Here is an 18941-nt window from a genome sequence, read left to right on the forward strand (position 1 = left end):
CCTTAAGCAAAAGCTTTCCTAGGAGACAAAACCCTCCCAGTGGCCTCAGACAGCCGGCCTTCGGGCTCGGTAACAGAGGAGGTGGAGGCCCCACTTCCCTTTTTGTCTCAGTGTTCCAACCTCCGACGCCCTTTCTAGGTCATTTTCTTGGGGTGTGGGATAGTTGCTGGATTGGGGAAGCCGCATTGTTTTAAACACAATAGGTTCCAGAAATAGGTCCAAGCACTGGCTGCCTTGATTTTTTTTTTTATCCTGATAACATATTTCATATTTACAAAGAGCCCGTCTGGCATTACAACACGAACGCCCCTGCCCCACCCACGGGAGGGACCGGGCCGGGCAGGATTGCACCCCTATACCCACGCGGACACCCCAAACTTGTCAGTTTTCACATGATTTCTCTTCATATGTTCACGAAGCATTAATTTGTGTTTCTGCACAGAGCTAACCACCGGGAAATGATGGCCATGGGGTGAAGCCTGGGTGGGGGGTCTCCCAGCCTGGGGGGGGCATCGTGTACACGTGGATTCCACACCCCTGCAAGTGTAGCCCCACTGAGTGCTGGGATCTTCAAGGCAGCCAAGCCTGGCACAGAGAGTGCCCCCAGAGCGGCTGCGGAGCCCAGCTGAGGCTTGCTTTCCCTTCTTGTGAAAGGGGATGCGGAAGGACTTCTGCTTCACCCATGACAGCGCGCAGCAGCTCCGCAGCCTCTGGGCCCCTGGGGCTGAGGGCTCCCCGTTGTTTGTGGCAAGGCCCGGGCCCAGGGTTGAGAAAGGATTTGCCCCTGCTAGCCGCTCCCCCGTGAGATGCTGAGCTCAGAGCTTGCACCACGTTGCGTGTGGACCAACACGTGCCTTCTTCCTAGCTGTGCTTGTGGTATTTTTTCAGTACTGGGGTTTGAACTCAAGGCCTTGTGCTTGCAAGAGCAAGGGCTGTACCATTTGAGTCACACCACTAGATATAAAGAAAAAAATTACTGTTATTATAAGGGTGATGTTCAGAGAGGTTACACTTACCTAAGTCAGGCAATGAGTACATTTCTTTTTGGCCAATGTCATCCCTCCCCTCACTCTCTCCCAGTTTTTCCTTCCCATCTCCAACCAGAACTTGTATAGTTCATTTTCAACATAGTGTCCAGTAAGTACCATTGCTGCATTAGGGGTTTTTTTTTTTTTTTTGTGTGTGTGTGTGTGTGTGTGTGTGCATGTGCCAGTTCTGGAGCTTGAACTCAGGGTCCCTGATCTCTTTTTGCTCAAGGCTAGCACTCTACCACTTATGCCACGGAGCTGCTTCCAGTTTTTTAATAGTAAATTAGACATAAGTGACCCATGGAGTTTTCCTGCCTGTGCTGGCTTTCAACCATGATCCTCAGATCTCAGCCGCCTTAGTAGCTAGGATTACAAGCGTGAGCCACCAACACCCAGCTGATCTCTAGATTTTCATATTAAGATTACTTTTTTACATAGGGTCTTGTTTTTTGCCCTGTGCCACCCTGGACTGTGATTCTCCTACCCATGGCCTCCTGCATAGCTGGAGGACATCACCGTCAGCTCACCGATAGAGATAACTTCTTGCCTCAACTGGCTTTGACCCATGACCCTCCGGATTTATTCCCCTTCTTGCAGCTAGCATGAAACATCACTATTGACTACTAACTTAAAACATCTTTTTCAGCCTATGTTAGTTGCACAGGGGAGTTTCATTAAGACATTTCCATGCATGCATGCAAGCAAGGTCCCCCATCAACTGCATCCCTTCTAGCAGTCTCCTTGTTCCCTTCCTCTCTCTTCTTAAAGCAATTTCAGCTGGTCTCATTCTATTTTCATAACATAAACTACTTTGACCTCATTCACCTTGTTAGCTGTGCATCCTCTTGACTTGAATACTCGCTGTCAACAGAGCCTGCTTCACTTCCTGTGTATGATACATACCAAGGAGTCTCCTCACATGCTTCACATGTGCATATATTTTATATTTTCATCAGATTTACCTTCCCCCAACCCCGTTCCCACGACATGCTGTTGAACAGCTTTTAGTGAGGCTTTCTATGCCGTTTTCATACATCTAGCTATTATTATTAATTGTCTGAAATCAGGACTCTCAGCACCTGACGCTTCTACTCACTGGCTGATACTCTAACAGCTGAGGCATGCCTCAAACTCCTTATTTTTTTTGTGAGTTGTGGGGTTTGAACTCAGGGCCTGGGTGTTGTCCCTAAGCTCTTTCACTCAAGGTTAGCGGTCTACCACTTTGAACCACAGCTCCAATTCTGGTTTTCTGGTGGTGAATTGGAGATAAGAGTCTCATGGGCTTTTTCCTGTCCTGGCTGTCTTTCATTCTTAGATCTTGAGCTTCCTGAGTAGCTAGGAATTCAGGCCTGAGCCACCAACACTTAGTTTTTTAAGAGAAAACGAGTTCTACCAAACAGGGCAGGCTTGCCCCTGGCTAGCGCCCACCCTGCTCACCCTTATGACTGTAACTGCCACCCCCCTTCCCACCACAGGGGAGGGAAGAGAAGGCCAGACCTCAGCTCACTCACACAGCTGCTGGGCACACACACGCACAAGCATGCACACTCACGTACACATTCACACACACGCGCGCACACGCACGGGCCTGTCCCACAGCCTTGCCCTGACCATGCTGCTCCCCAGAAAATGCGCCTCCCCCTCCATGGCTGGTGTTTCCTCTTGGGGCCTCCCCCAGCACTCCAGATCCACAAAGCCCCTATTTTCTAGAGCCCGGGAGGCGGGGTGGGGCAAGGCCCTGGGAGGATCGGGGCTGGGTGGGACCGCGGGGGCCGCGGAGGCCCGGGTCCGGAGGAGGCCGGCCCCGCCCACGGCCCACCAGGGCCCGGCCCGGCGCGGCCCATCCGGAGTCCGGAAGCCCCTGGCCGCCTTCCAGCAGCCCGTCCGCCCCGCTTCCTGCGCCGCTCGGGCCGGGTCCCGCTGCGTCCTGCCGGCTTTCAGGCGAACCAGGACCGGGTCGTCCTGACCTTCCTTCCTCCACCAGTCCCTGCGCGTCCACGCAGCCGCCTCCGTCCGGGCGGGAGGCCGGGGCGCGAGGCTGGCCGAGCGGGGACGGTGGGCGCGCCGGCGCGGCCCGGGACCCACCCGCGGAGCCCCAGGACGGTGACGTGGCCTGGATCCCGGGGACCCCGCCCATTCCTTCCGCAGATCGCGAGGGGAGGGGCGGGGACGGAGGGCCGGGCGGGGCACCGGGGAGCCCGGCGTGGCCGCGCGTGCGCCTGACAACACCTCCGTGTTCAGAAAAGACGACCGCGCGGGAGGCCCCGCCCCACAGCTCTGCCTCCTTCCGATGGGCCCCGCCCCCGCCCCCGTCCCCGCTGAGCCCGCTCGCACGCAGCAGGCCCCACCCCCATAGTCCACTTTCTCCAGACCCCGCCTCCATATGGCCCCGCCCCCACAGCCCATACCCTTCAGACCTCTCCCCAAGGCCCGGCCCCCCTCAGTCCCCGCCTCGCCAAGCCAGCTCCCACCCTGCAGGCCCCGCCCCTCAAGTCCTTGCTCTCCAGACCCCGCCCCTATACCGACTCCGCCCACTGAGCACCGCCCCTTACGGAGTCCCGCCCCTGTCCGGCCCCGCCCCCTGCCGGTCCCGCCTTACAGGCTGCGCACGGCGGCTCCCGCGGGCTCGACGCCGCTCGGTGGCGGGCTGTGAGATCGGGTCCGGCGGCCCGGGGCACCCGAGCGCCCGGTGCTCGGCGGGCCGCGGGACGGCCATGGCGGAGGCCGCGCCGCAACCTCTGTCGCTGCCCTCGGGGCTGCTGGAGCTGTGCGCGCTGGTGGGCGCCCCTCAGGACAAGCTCCGCGGCCTCGAGCAGGTAGGTCTGCGAGGGAAACTGAGGCGGGGTTCGGGTGACGGCCCGAGAGCGGGGTCGGGCGCATCGCGGGCGGGCGCCCGGGTGCACCGCGAGCCCCGGCCTGCGGTGGTCCGCGCGCGCCCGCGGAGCCCAGGGCCGGGCGGGCCGGGCGGCTGGCGGCGGCCGACGGCTGCTTGCCCAACCGTGCGGGAAGGGGCGTCCTCCCCGGGGACCGGGGCGCGGGCCGGCCGGGCCTGAACCCGGGCTGTACCTGGCGATGCAGAGGGGCGCTGGCTATAGCCCCCCCTCTGGCTCCGGGTGTCCCCCCATCCCCACTCTTCTCGAAGTGTTGACTCAAGGGGACTCACCCCGCCCCCCCCCCCCCCCCCCCCGAGAGTGTGTCATAGACCAAATCCTGGCGATTTGATCATTTCCTTCATTTCCCAGCTTGGCTGTCTCCTGAGTATGCCGTGGAGACTAATATGGACTAAGGAGATTTCGAGCTTTAAACATTCTGCAGTTAGTGGTGAGGTGAGGCACAAAGCCCCTCCTCCCTTTCCTTCGTCGACACCCCAAAGCCCCCCCCCACTTCTCTTTCCCCAGGAAAACAACACTTTTAGGAAATTACATTCTCCCCTTTGTTTCCGCTTCTCATTTTTTTTCTTAATTCCAGAGCCCTGGCTTCTCTTTCTTTTTCTTTTTCTAGATATTCTTTTTTGTTCGTTTGTTTGTTTGCCAGTCTTGGGGCTTGAACTCAGCTGAACACTGTCCCTGAGCTTCTTTGGCTTAAGGCTAGCACTCTACCACTTGAGCCACAGTGCCACTTCCAGCTTTTTTTTGTTTATATGGTACTGAGGAATTGAACTTAGGGCTTCAAGCATGGTAGGCAAGCACTCTACCACTAAGCCACCTTCCCAGCCCTAGATATTTTATTTTTGGTCGGTCGTGGGGCTTGAACTCTGGGCCCTGGGCACTGTCCCTCAGCTCTTCAGCTCAAGGCGAGCGCTCTACCACTTGAGCTACAGCGCCACTTCCGGTTTTCTGGTGGTTTATTGGAGATAGGAGTCTCACGGTCTCTCCTGCCCAGGCTGGCTTTGAACCGCGATCCTCATATCTCAGCCTCCTGAGTAGCTAGGATTACAGGCGTGAGCCACCAGCGCCCGGCAGCCCTAGATATTTTTAAGTGATCAATTTTATTTTATTTTATTATTTGCTGGTCCTGGGGCTTGAACTCAGGGCCTGGGCACTCTCTGTAAGCCTCTTTGTGTTTAAGGCTAGTGCTCTACCACTTGAGCCACAGCACTACTCCCAGATTTTTCTGAGTAGTTTATTGGAGATAAGAGTCTCATGGACTTTCCTGCTAGGTCTGGCTTTGAACCATGATCCTCACATCTCAGCCTCCTGAGTAACTATGATTACAGGCGGGAGCCACCAGCACTGGGCTAAGCTGACTTTCTTTTTAGACCCTTCTGTGGCCCTGTTTTTCTCCGATCTACTATGCCCAGGAGGACACTGTCATTTTCCCCAGAGGTGCCCTTAATGTTCAGCCAAGGTATGTGTGCAAGTGTTGCCTTTCCACATATTCACACTGGAAGGTAGAGGAAGGTCTGATTATTTTAGTGACAGCAGTCTACCATTCAAATGGGTACTGGAAGCACAGTGGTTGATACCAAGAAAATCTGTTGCTCAAAATAACCAAATAAATATTTGTGAATGTCCGGGGAGTTTCTTCTGCTAGGCTTTATTACCAAGTCAATTTTGACTTCAGTAAAAAGTATCACTGAATATGGAAATGATTTCTGCTTCTCCTTCCTGTCTTTCTTTTCCCTTCCACCCCCAGGTCAGCAGATCCTTTTTGGTCTCCTTGCTCTCTAGACCTCTCCTTCTGATTGGCTATTTGGCAGTTGCCTTCTTTTCCTTAGAATAGAAAATGACCTGTTTTCACGTGCGGCCTCCTCATTGTGTCACCAGGTTTGCTTTGTGGGCATTGCAGCCTATGGGCTGCAGTGGGCTCCCTGTGTTTTGAGGCATGTGTCTGAGAGAGGAGAGGCATGTTTACAGGGCTGCTTTCCCAGCTTAAAGAGGCTGCAGCCCACCCTAGGTCAAGTGAGACTTTGTGCCTCTGTATTTAACTTTAATCTCCCTTGTTCTAAACTCTAATTCTGGTAGTGTGTTGGCAAAGAGTACTGAAAAAATAGTCCAGGATTAGCAAAAAATAAAAAAAGAGGAGATGGAATTTCTGGTATACTCCTACTTTTAAGACAACAGCAAGGGCTGGGGAGGTGGCTCAGTGGTAGACTGCTTGCCTTGCATGCGTGAGGCCCTGGGTTTGATTTCCTCAGCACCACATAAGCAGAAAAAGCTGGAAGTGGTGCTGTGGCTCAAGTGGTAGAGCGCTTGCCTTGAGCTGAAGAGCTGAGGGACAGCGCCTAGGCCCAGAGTTCAGGCCCCATGACTGACAAAAAACAAAACAAAACAAGACACCATCAACATTGCAATTAACCAAACATAATTTTACTTTTTTAATTAAAAAAAATTTTGGTGGCACTTGGGTTTGAACTCACGACCTTGCAGCTCACTTGGTTTGCTTGGCTGGTGCTCTACTACTTGAGCCATTCCCTAGCCTAGCTTTATTTTTATTTATTTATTTGCCAGTCCTGGGGTTTAAACTCAGGGCCTAGGCTCTATCCCTGAGCTTCTTTTGCCCAAGGCTAGCACTCTACCACCTGAGCCACAGCACTACTTCTGACTTTTTCTATGTATGTGGTACTGAGGAATCGAACCTAGGGCTTCAGGCATGGTCGGCAAGCACTCTGCCACTAAGCCACATTCCCAGCCCTAGCCTAGTTTTATATTGGCTATTTTGTAGATGGAGCCTCACAGGCTTTTCTGCCCAGGTTAGCTTTAAACTTCAACCTTGTGGATCTCAGCCTCATAAGCTAGCTAGCATTACAGATTTGAGCCACTGGTTTCTGGCTGAGATTTATTTATTTAGCAATTTTCTTTTGAATGCCTAAGGCTCTAAAAGTAAATATGAATATTACTTAAAAAAAAACAAACAAACAGCCAGGTGCTGGTGGCTCATGGTTGTAATCCTAGCTACTCAGAGGGCTGAGATCTGAGGATCGCAGTTCAAAGCCAGCCCAGGCAGGAAAGTCTATGAGACTCTTATCTCCAATAAACCACCAGAAAACCAGAAGTGGTGCTGTGGCTCAAGTGGTTGAGCGCTAGCCTTTAGCTGAAGAGCTGAGGGACAGCACTCAGGCCCAGAGTTCAAGCCCCATGACCACCACCACCACCACCACCACCACCACCACCACCACCACCACCACCACCACCACCACCACCACCAAGAACAACAAGGATGGCCGAGGTATGAGACACACTCAATGTCAGGTTAAGATAGAGCCTTAACTCCGTGTTTTCTTAGTTGTGGTGGTAGTGGTAAGCATTAAGACAGAATTCCAGAATAAGAGAGGCTCAGGTGAGTTACTGTGGTGAGTTACATTTCCCCTACCTCCTGACTGTAGGAGACCCCCTTTTTTTGGCAGCTACGATGTGAGGGGTCTGGGATGAACTCCTCGGAGAGTAGCCGAGAAATGTTCCCAGCTGCTTCCCGGTGTGGGTCCCCAGTACTCCTCTGTGGGAGTCACCTTGTCGTGGCAGTAGTGGTGAGCACCTGGCTCTCCATTCCTGGGGTGGCAGCAGCCAACAGGACATCCTGGATGGTAGTTCTTGTGCCCCCACTCTGCCATTAGTGCAGGAGCCACAGGCCACAGGGGGCCCCTGAGACCTTGAAGCCATCGTATTCATCTCAGTAGCCACAGACTGCAGCTGTGTCGGCTGGCCTGGCTCGAGCCCTGAGGAAAGGTGGATTTCTGTCGTATTTCACTCATCATGGCCAGTTCTGGATCTGTAACTTGAGATAGCCAATTAGGGAGCTGTGGTTTTAAAACTTTCTGATTAGGTTTTTATTTTAGGAAAACAGGAAAGATAGATATTGGGTGGGAGCTTAATAAGTCAGCACTTGGGACAGAAGAGGAGGAAATAGCCTCAGCCCTGCACCTGTCCTCTCAGTTGGAGGGTAAGGGCGGTGTGATGTGTGACACCAAGTGATCAGTGAGCATTATTATTATTATTATTATTATTATTATTATTATTATTTTGGTTATACTGGTTGAACTCAGGGCTTTGTACCACTGAGTTTTGCCTCTAGCTTTTTTTTGTTCTTGTTGTTGTCAGTCTGGGGGCTTGGATCCTGGGCCTAGGCACTGTCTCTCAGCTTTTCTGCCCAAGGTGAGTGCTCTACCATTTGAGCTATAGCACCACTTCTGGCCTTTTCTGTTTATGTGGTGCTGAGGAATTGAACCCAGGGCCTCATGCATGCAGGGCAAGAGCTCTACCACTGAGCCATCCCAGCCCACCTCTAGCTTTTTTTAAACAGTTATTTTTGAGATAAGGGTCTCACTTCCTGCTCAGACTGGAACCTGGATCATGTCCTTCTGTTTGTTGCTTTCTTATATAATTGATTTGACAGTTGCATGCCATCACACCCAGCTTCCATTGTAATACAGTCTCACAGACATTTCTGCCCTTTCTGGCCAGGAATCAGGATCTTCTCCATCTTTGTTGCTATGTAGCAGCTATTGGTTGAGAAGGGGTCTCAAATCTGTGCCCAGTCTAGCCTTGAACCTTGATTCTCCTCATTTTAGTCTTCCAAGTAGTTAGTGTTACAGGTCTGAGTCACTGGTACCTGGATAACCTAATAAACCTCCTCTTCTTGGGCCGGTCCATTTCCAAGAAATTTTCTGTTGGATAGATGCAACTGTGCATGGGTGAAACTATGCATATATTGTTTGGCGTGAAGAGTCTTTCACAGCTACCCAGGTGCCTTGGAAAGGGGAGGGTAGATGACTTCCTGGACTCTGACACAGTGAAGTACTATAGCTGTGAAAGGAGAACTCAGAAGGCTTGGGAGCAGTTTTAAGTCAGATGACTGCATTGTGAAAAAATGTTACAAGTTTACATTTGCATAAAGAAAGAAAGGAAGTATCCAGGGTGGGGCTGGTAGAGCTACCTTTGAGTGGTGAATTAATGGGAGGGCCTTCCCATTAAGTAAATATTCAATAAATATAAATAAAGTATTCTCTTTATTACATGTGTACATATTATTCCTTGTGGAAAGTGAGGTGGTATTGCTTATCCAATCAGAAAAGACAGGGGTGGGTGGGAGGGGGCCCGCAGGAGGTGATGGATGGGGAGGGGAGGTATGGTAGGAGGCTACAGGAGGTGTTTACATTGGGGATGACCCCCGGGAGGGGGAGCTCTGAGCCCATCTGTCTCAGTGGAAGGCCTTCTGTTGGTGGGGTGTGGGCTGAGTGTGTACCTGGGGGTGCACAGGAAGAGAAGCTTGCTCACTGCAGAGGTGCTGTGTGCCTGGGACTCTGGAGTGGTGGGTGTCTTGGATGCCTTAGAGGTCCCTTGTCTGGGGAAGCTCTGGGACATGCTATCTATCCTGTGATGCACACAGCACACACATGTTTTGCCCAGGGGAAGATCGCAGTAATGGTGACACTGAAGGGAGGGGCTGGGGGAGCAGGGTAGGTTTGGTCCCTCGGTACCTGATACACTCTCTTCCCCACCCCCAGACCAGGACTCCAGCAGGACGCTTGGCTCATTGGCTGGCACTCTGAGAGCTGAGCCACGCCTTACCCCACTGGTGTGCTCTTTCAACAGGGGGTGCCCTCTTGGCCTATGTGGATTGGGGTGTTGTGGTTCTCGGCCTCACCCCTGGAAGTGTTTGCTCCTGGTTCCTCTGAACCACAGGCTGTGTGGGGCTGGGGTTTTGGACCTCCAGGCCCTGCACATCAGGGAGCTGGTGTGTGGGACCTGGCCTGGCCCCGCCCGGGCATGGTTTACAGACGGGATGTGGAGGTGGAGTCCCAGGTTGGCAGACGCAGTGCAGTCTTCTCCCACAGGGAATCTAGATGGCATGTTTTCATTGCATTTTAAAATAATGAAACCAGCAGGAGCATAGCCTTTGAACCGCTGGAGCCTGGCTTGCCACGGGAGTGCGGGAGGTGCTGGAAGGCTCTGGGTTTCTCTGATTCTTACCAACATGTTGGCTGGCGGCTGTCCTTTTCTGCTGGCTGAGAGCCTGCATTCCTAGAGTGCAGTTCCCCTTCCTCCTGTCTTCCCCGTGCTGTGGACCCAGCCTATCCCGGCTGAGACCTTTCTGTTTTCAGTTAGCTTAGCATCTGAGCCATTTCCTTCTTCCTCAAGAATTACGTTTTGTTTTGAGACAGCAGGGTCTGCTGTGTGGCCCAGGCTGGCCTTGAACTCACTATGCCCCTGCCTCAGCTTCTTGAGTTGTGGGGTCGCAGGTGTGTGCCATCACGCCACACTTGCGGACTTGCTGCATTTTCCCCATGTTCTTTGGAAGATCTGAAGCCAGCAGGCAGTGCCGGGGCTCAGGGAGGTCACGGTTAGCGTTGTAGTTAGGGAAGCCGCTCAAAGCTCAGCCCATGCTCTTTATCTTACTTGGGGAAGAATGGGCAGGCAGAAGGCTAAAAAAGGCATCGTGAGTCCCTGCAGTTGGCCCACACCTGTAATCCTAGCCACTTAGGAGGCTGAGATCTGCCCATCTTGGTTTAGAGCCAGCTTCGGGCAGAAAAGTCCTGAAACTCTTTTTTTTTTTTTTTGGTCGACCGTGGGGGTTGAACTCTGGGCCTGGGCGCTGTCCCTCAGCTCTTCAGCTCAAGGCGAGCGCTCTACCACTTGAGCTACAGCTTAATTTCCGGTTTTCTGGTGGTTTATTGGAGATAGGAGTCTCATGGTCTCTCCTGCCCGGGCTGGCTTTGAACCGCGATCCTCATATCTCAGCCTCCTGAGTAGCTAGGATTACAGGCGTGAGCCACCAGCGCCTGGCTCTTTTTTTTTAAATTGTGAAAATACCGTACAGAGGAGTTACAATTACATGGGCAAGGTAATGAGTACATTTCTTATCAAGCATTGTTGCCTCCTCCTTTGTTTCCCCTTCCTATCCCTTCTCATCTTCCCTCCCATCTCCCCCCCCCCAGCTCTTTTTTTTGGGGGGGGGTCTGGTCGTGGGGCCTGAACTCTGGGCCTGGGCGCTGTCCCTCAGCTCTTCAGCTCAAGGCTGGCGCTCTACCACTTGAGCCACAGCGCCACTTCTGGCTTTTTTCTTTTTGCTTATGTGATGCTGAAGAATCGAACCCAGGGCCTCAGGCATGCAAGGCAAGCGCTCTACCACTGAGCCACCTTCCCAGCCCTTGAGTGGTTCCTTCGATAAAGGAGTCTCCTGGGGGTGACTTACGCCTGTAATCCTAGCTATTCAGGAGGCTGAGATCTAAGGATCACAGTTCAAAGACAGAGTGGGCAGGAAAAGTCTGTGAGACTCTTGTCTCCAATAAACCACTTAGCAAACCGGAAGTTGTGCTGAGGCTCAAGTGGTAGAGCGCTTGCCTTGAGCTGAAGAGCTGAGGGACAGCACCCAGGCCCAGAGTTCAGGCCCCACGGCTGACAAAAAAAAAAAAAAAAAGTCTCCTGGGTACTTTTTTTGCCCAGGCTGGGTTTGAACTGCGATCTTCAGATCTCAGCCTCCAGAGTAGCTGGGATGACAGGCATGGGCCATTGGTGGCTCCCAGGTCCAGTAAGTTCCTAAAAGAATGTTCCCTGCTGTCCTTACCGACGTGAGCTCCTTGGCCTCTCACTTGGACCCCTTCCCAGGGCAGTGCGGAGCTACTGGGCCTGTGTGCTGGGCGGTGGAGGCAGAGGGGAGGCTGAGGGTGTCCAGGTAGGGGGGACATTGAAGAACAGGAGCAGACACCTGACCAGTCTTCTTTCCCCTGCTCAGGTTGCCCCGACAAGGGGAGGCAGAAGCCTTTCTTCCCTGGAGCCAGAGGTGCTGTCTGTGTTTGTGCCTCCCTTCACGAGTGGAGAGGACAGCCAGGTGGCGGGCGCCGGCAGTGGCACGCTGGGCAAGGGCCGAAGACGCTCCTTCCGGAAGAGGAGAGACAAGCCCCGAGCCGAGCCCCCCAGGGATCTCCAGGGTCACTCCAAGGGGCCAGACTTGGAGGATGTCAGCATCCCGGGCGGCGTGGACCTCCTTGCCTTGCCCCAGCTGTGCTTTCCAGGTGTGCCGCGTGGGGGGGGGGGCCTGTGGTGTCTGTGCCAGAGGCCCATGTGTCCACGTGGGGAGGATGGCACATCCCAGCCGTCGGCGGGATAGTGTCGGGGCAAGCTAAAGCCATAGGGAAGTTGAAGTCACTTGGTGTCCGCCGTGCCCAGCAGCCGAGTCCTGGAAGGCAGGAGGCATAGACCTCCAGGGTCCGCACGAGAAGGGGCTTTGCAAGGTCTCTGTGCTTGGACTGGAAAGGAAGTACTGAAGGGCTTGGAGATGGTTAGAAGATCGCCCTGGGGTGGGTTGGGTCCCAGAGTGCCTGAGCCTCTCCCCTCCCATTTCTATGTCACTGAACAAGAAGCTCAGGGCCCCCTTCTGTCCCCATGTGCTCCAGTGCCAACTGACTGGTGAGCCCAGGCTTCTTTTTTTAAAAATTTTTTTAAATTTTATTTATTTATTTTTGCCTGTCTTGGACCTGAACTCTGGGCCTGGGCGCTGTCCCTCAGCTCTTCAGCTCAAGGCGAGCACCCTACCGCTTGAGCCACAGCACCACTTCCGGCTTTTTCTGCTTATGTGGTGCTGAGGAATTGAACTCAGGGCCTCATGCATGCAAGGCAAGCACTCTATTACTGAGCCAACTTCCCAGCCCAACCCAGGCTTCTTTTTATCCCCAGTTTTATGAAATGATCAAGTGGCTGGTGTTGGACCCTTAGACCAAGAGTTTGGCCCAGGGACTTCCTGGGGCTCTCTGGGGACAGGTGTGGGGTAGGCATCTGCTGCCCCTCCCCTGGGCACTCACCTGGATGGGCTTGGGTGATGGCGGAGAAGCTGCAGAGGGAGAGGATGGGGTGGGTATCTGTGTACATGGGAGGAGGGGGTTGGTGGGTAGCACAGGCCTTTGGGTGGTGGTGGATCTGTTTACCCTCTCTCTGCCTGGCCTGCAGGGGGCGTGTGTGCGGCCTGGGAACCCAAGGAGGACCACGTGCACTTCCTGGTCCTCACTGACGTCTGCGGGAACAGAACTTACGGCGTGGTCGCCCAGTACCACCGGCCCCTGCACGTAGGTGACTGAACCTGGTGGAGAATGATCAAATACCTGAAATTCTCCATTTTAAATGGTGTGATTAACCCACTGTGTGTTCACAGTGTTGTGCCACCACTGTCTGGCTCCAGTTCTTTTTTTGTGTGTGCCAGTCCTGGGGTTTGAACTCAGTGCCTAGGTACTGTTTTCTAAGCTTTTCTGCTCAAGGCTAGTGCTTTACCCCTTGAGCCATACCTCCACTTCTGATTTTCTGGTGGTTAATTGGAGATAAGAGTCTTACTGACTTTCTTGCCTGGGCTGGCTTTGAACCATGATCCTCAGATCTCAACCTTCTAACCAGCCAGGATTATAGGCAACAACCAATCATGCTTGACTAGTTCCAGAACTTTTTTTTTTTTTTTTTTTGGGTCCGGTCGTGGGGCCTGTACTCTGGGCCTGGGTGCTGTCCCTCAGCTCTTCAGCTCAAGGCTAGCGCTCTACCACTTGAGCCACAGCGCCACTTCTGGCTTTTTTCTTTTTGCTTATGTGGTGCTGAGGAATCGAACTCAGGGCCTCAGGCATGCAAGGCAAGCACTCTACCACTGAGCCACCTTCCCAGCCCTAGTTCCAGAACATTTTTATCCCTCCTAGACCCCATGTTCTAATCTAGCCACCCCCCAACCCCTGAGTACTGGCAGACTGCTAGGCTGCCTTCTATCTGGATTTTTTTCTTCTGGATATTTCAGGATGTGAAATTGTACAATATGTGGCCTTGTGCTAGTTTCTTTCCCTCAGCTTGATAGTTCTGAGGCTTATCTATGTCCTGATACGTGCTGAATTCCTTTTTATGGCTGAATAATGTTCTACTATTTGTGGGCCTGTTTGATTTCTATTTCTCCACGAACGGGTGTCATTGATAGACTGGTGAGTGTGTTTGGCTTACAGTTTGCCTGCCGTGCAAGGTGCTTGGTTTTTGACTTCCAAGCACTTGTCTTCCATTACAGCTGGGAGTATTGTCTGGTTGAGGCTGTGTTTGTGACTCTGTCTCCCTCCCTACACAAAGCCTTAAATAACCCCTTCCCTCAGGCCTGCCCATGCACCCCTGCTGGGACCCTGGCTGTGCTGTCACCCAGGTTGAGATCCCCTCGTATCGCCCTTGGCCTGTGTGGCATGTGGCGTGTGGCCGTGGCATGTCTCCATAGGGAGACGCGTGCCTGTGGTGTTAGGTGTCCCTACCCCACCCAGGGCAGTGTGTGCCTGGCTGCCTCTGACTGGGGCACTGAGATCCCAGGGCACCCGTGTCCCTTGGCCTGGATGTGGGGCGCCTGAGCCTCTGTGGGAGGTGACGGGGCGATGGCTGGCGTTACTCTTCTTCAGGACGAGTACTGCTTCTACAGCGGGAAGACTCACTGGGAGCTGTCGCGGCCCAGCGCAGGCACCGCCGGCTGCTTTGTGCCCTTCGCAGTGTGTGTGGTGTCCAGGTTCCCGTACTACAACGCCCTCAAGGACTGCCTCTCCTGGTGAGCCGGGGCCCCCTGGCGGCGTGGGTGGCCCCATCCAGAGAGGGACTCGCGCTGCTGTGATTTCACACTGGAGGTGCTAGCACTCGGTTGAGGCGCGCTACGTGGACTGAACTAAAACTCACCGATTCAGTATTCTGTTCATTGTCTCAACACCTGTGCCTCTGTGCGACTCCCTGCTGTGGAGGAGGACAGGTCACCGGGTGCCTCCCCTTCACAGCCCGCTCCCTGCCCTGCCGTCAGGACGCCGCTCACCCACTCGCTCACCCACTCACTCCTCCTACTCCATGCATGGTGCTAGGGTTGGACTTGCCAGGCAGGCACTCTACCACTTGAGCCATTCTCCTCCCCCATTATTTGTTGGCTTGTTTATTATGTTTGAGACAAGAGCTTGCCCTGGCGCCCAGGCTGGCCTCAAGCCTGTGATCCTCCTGAGTGCAGGGATTATAAGTGTGTGCTATGCCTGTTCCATTCTTAAAGTCATCTACTTAAGTCTGAATGCATTTTGGAAACAAGCTTCTTCAAGCTGTCTCCTTCGGGGTGGCCAAAGTCTATTTCATACTGAAGTCTTAATACACAGAAAAGCATGATATCCAGCCATTGTTTCACACATTGAACAGACCCCCATGACCAGTGTCTAGAGCAAGGAACAACATGGCCGCACCCGTTCCCAGGTCTTCACACCCCTTCAGGTACTTCCACCCTCCAGCCTTCTCCCTGTGAGTTGGGGAGGAAAGGCCCCAGGAAGGGCTCAGCCTGGTTAGAAATGCTGAGGGGCAAAACTGGGTGGAGCTCAGCTGCAGAGGGCAAGCGAGCGGTGCCTGGCAGGCCTGAGGCTGGGGCTCTGTCTCAGCACTGAGGATGACAATAGAAATGTTGCTTTGAGCCGGGCACCCAAGGCTCACACCTGTAATCCTAGCTACTCAGGAGGCTGAAATCTGAGAATTGTGGTTCAAAGCCAACTCAGGCAGGAGAAAGTCTGTGAGACTCTTTATCTCCAATCAATTACCAAAAAAGACATAAGTAGAGCTGTGCCTCAAGTGCCTCAAGTGGTAGAGCACTAGCCTTGAGCAAAAAAGCTCAGGAGCAGTGCCAGACCTTAAGTTCAAGCCCCAAGAGCAGCGCGCGCGTGCGCACACACACACACACACACACACACACACACACACACACACACACACGCTACTTCGATTTTTGTGACTTGAATCTTGTGTTTTGATTTCAGCTTATTGACCCATCTGAAGCTCTGTAAAGACTTTGAAGTTGATAATCATATCAAAGACTTTGCTGCAAGACTGTCGCTGATTCCCAGCCCACCACCTGGACCACTGCACCTGGTGAGTTAATCCTGGAATCATGTGAACCCGGGTAGCTAGGATTACAGGCATGAACCACCAGTGCCCAGCTGTTTTGCTTTTCTGAAAACATCTATTAGCCCGGTCTGGTAGCTAAAACCTGTAATCATAGGGCACTTGGGAGATTTGAGATCTGAGGATGACAGTTCAAAGCCATCCTGGGCAGAAAATTCCATGACTCCATCACCAAAAATAATGAGCAAGAAGCCAGGTAGCCAGTATAACTGGGGTGAGAAAAAAATGAATCCTCTTGCATTGTTGGTGGGAATGTAAACTAGTACCACCACTCTGGAAGGAGGTTTGGAGATTCTTCAAAAAGCTAAACATTGGTCTTCCCTATGACTGTGCCATACCACTCTTGGGCATCTACGCATATCATTACAAGTCAGGATGTAGTGAAGACACTTGCACACCTATGTTCATTGCTGCACTGTTCACAACAGCCAAGTTATGGAAACAGCCCCACTGCCCTACAACAGATGAGTGGATTAATAAAATGTGACATATACATACATATAGAATGTGATATATACGTATGTATATACATACACATATATACATACATATACACACATACACACAATATGGAATTCTACTCATCCATGAGAAAGAATAAGCTTATGTCATTTGCAGGGAAAATGGATTGACTAAGAACAAATCATGCTAAGTGAGGTAAGCCAAGCTCAGAGAGACAGATGGCATATGTTTTCTCTCATATGTGGAAGCTAGATCTAAAATCTAACTGGACATAGTGACTTATACAGGACTCTTGACATTCACACATACTCAGACTAAAGGAGGATACCCTTACGGGAGGAGCACAAAGCTGTTACTTCTCTGGACATTAAAAAACATTAGTTCCTGCCAGGTACCAGTGGCTTACAACTGTAATCCTAGCTACTCAGGAAGCTGAGATCTGAGATCTGGTTTGAAGCCAGCCTAGGCAGAAAAGTTCTGATGAAACTCTTTAAACTTTTTTTTTTTTGTTGGTCGTGGGGCTTGAACTCTGGGCCTGGGTGCTGTCCCTCAGCTCTTTAGCTCAAGGCTGTACTACCACTCGAGCCACAGCACCACTTCTTCATGACTCTTATCTGCAATTAACCACTCATAAACCAGAAGTGGTGCTGTGGCTCAAAGTGGTAGAGTACTAGCCTTGAGCAAAAGAGCCCAGGGACACTGCCCAGGACCTGAGTTCAAGCCCCATGATCAACCAAAACAATGTTATTCATTGAAATGGAAAAAAGCCAGTGTAGAGGCATGGTTCAAGTGGTAGAGTGCCAGCCCAGAGCAAGTGTGAAACCCTATGTTCAAATCTTGATATTTACTACTGGCAACACAAAAGGACATCTGTCAGATGTTTTGAAGTGTTTGATGAATGTCTAGTTTTGCTTTACTAGTAGAGAGTACAGGGAAATCCTTATTTTTCTTCTTCTTCTTTTTTTTTTTTGTTGGCTGTGGGGCTTGAACTCTGGGCCTGGGCGCTGTCCCTCAGCTCTTCAGCTCAGGCCAGCGCTCTACCACTTGAGCCACAGCACCACTTCCGGTTTTCTGTTGGTTTATTGGAGATAAGAGTCTCACGGACTTTCCTGCCTGGGCTGGCTTTGAACCATGATCCTCAGACCTCAGCCTCCTGAGTAGCTACGATTACAGGCGTGAGCCACCGGTGCATGGTTTTCCTTATTTTATTGTTATCATCAAGTAGTTGTACAAAAGGGTTATAATGTCAAAAGTCAGGTTAGAAGTACAGTGTGTCTTGTCACTGTCACCCCTTCCTTTGTTCTCCCCCATTCCCCCTGTGGTCTACCCACAAGTTACATAGCTCATTTGTTACATAGTGTATGTTGAATACAGTGACTGCATTTGCTCACCCTTCCTCCCATTACTGTGCCTCCTCCTTGTCCTTTCCTCAAAACCTGTTTCCCCTTCCTCAAATTCATTTTGATAAATAGTGCATTAGCTGTTCAGGGCGTTACACTTGTTGGGAACGAGTGTGTCCAGTAGTCCATCTCCTCGCGTGGCCGGGAGGCTGTCCCGGGAGGAGCCACACTACCCTTGTCTTGACTGCACAGGTGTTCTGGGGAAATGAAGCTGAACTGATGAACTATCTCAAAGCAATGTCACTTAGGAAAATGGCCTTTAAAAATGATTTCTTCTATGTTGTGAATGGAGATAGGAGGGAAAAAGTGGAGGAGAGCAAGGGAAGGGGCGATACTGTCCAAAAAGAAATGTACTCTTGGGGGGCTGGGAAGGTGGCCCAGTGGTAGAGTGCTTACCTTGCATGCATGAGATCCTGGGTTCGATTCCTCAGTACCACATAAGCAAAAAGAAAAAAGCCGGAAGTGACACTGTGGCTCAAGTGGTAGAGTGCTAGCCTTGAGCTGAAGAGCTGAGGGACAGTGCCCAGGCCCCAGAGTTCAGGCCCCACAACCGGACCCCTCCCCCAAAGAAAAAGAAAAAGAAAAAGAAATGTACTCTTGGGCTGGGAATGTGGCTTAGTGGTAGTGTGCTTGCCTAGCATGCATAAAGCCCTGGGTTTGATTCTTCAGTACCACATATACAGAAAAAGCCAGAAGTGGCACTGTGGCTCAAGTGGTAGAGAGCTAGCATTGGGAACAGAGAGGCTCAGGGACAGTTCCCAGGCCCTGAGTTCAAGCCCAGGACTGGCAAAGAAAAAAAAGGAATATACTCTTTACCTGACTTATAAAACTGTAACCTCTCTGTTCATCGCCTTTATAGTAACAAAAATTTAAAAAGATACTTCTTTTTAGTATTGGGTTTTGAACTCAGCCTTCTGCTTGCTAGACAGGTGCTCTACCACTTGAGCCATATCTCCAGCCTAAATGTTTTGAGTGACAAGTTTTAAAAGGAACTTTGGCTATCTAGTGGAAATACTTAGAATACATAATTTTAATAATTTTATGACATCATCCAGAAAACTTTTTTTTTTTTTTTTTTTTTTTGCCAGTCCTGGAGCTTGAACTCAGGGCCTGGGCTCTGTTACTGAGCTTCTTTTCTCAAGGCTAGCACTCTACCACGTGAGCCACAGCACCACTTCTGGCTTTTTCTGTGTATGTGGTAG

At 51.9% G+C, this 18941-nt stretch overlaps 1 protein-coding gene across 3 annotated transcripts in view; it reads left to right on the forward strand.

Annotated features, from left to right (window-relative positions):
* The first annotated feature begins 3675 nt into the window (after positions 1–3675).
* Positions 3676–18941, forward strand: part of Dennd3 (DENN domain containing 3) — a 42293-nt gene continuing 27027 nt past the window's right edge. For 2 of the 3 annotated variants that reach the window (XM_069991479.1, XM_069991480.1), the window contains exons 1-5: positions 3676–3844; positions 11700–11979; positions 12911–13026; positions 14365–14507; positions 15733–15844. In XM_069991479.1, the coding sequence (XP_069847580.1) occupies positions 3743–3844; positions 11700–11979; positions 12911–13026; positions 14365–14507; positions 15733–15844 (753 nt within the window). In that variant the 5' untranslated portion in view covers positions 3676–3742. Of the gene's footprint in view, positions 3845–11699; positions 11980–12910; positions 13027–14364; positions 14508–15732; positions 15845–18941 lie in introns of those variants that run through there. The other variant, XM_069991481.1, reaches the window with a different exon arrangement.

This window comes from Dipodomys merriami, unplaced genomic scaffold (assembly GCF_024711535.1).
Source record: "Dipodomys merriami isolate MVZ:Mamm:240054 unplaced genomic scaffold, mDipMer1.0.p SCAF_4, whole genome shotgun sequence".
NCBI classification, from domain to species: Eukaryota; Metazoa; Chordata; class Mammalia; order Rodentia; family Heteromyidae; genus Dipodomys; species Dipodomys merriami.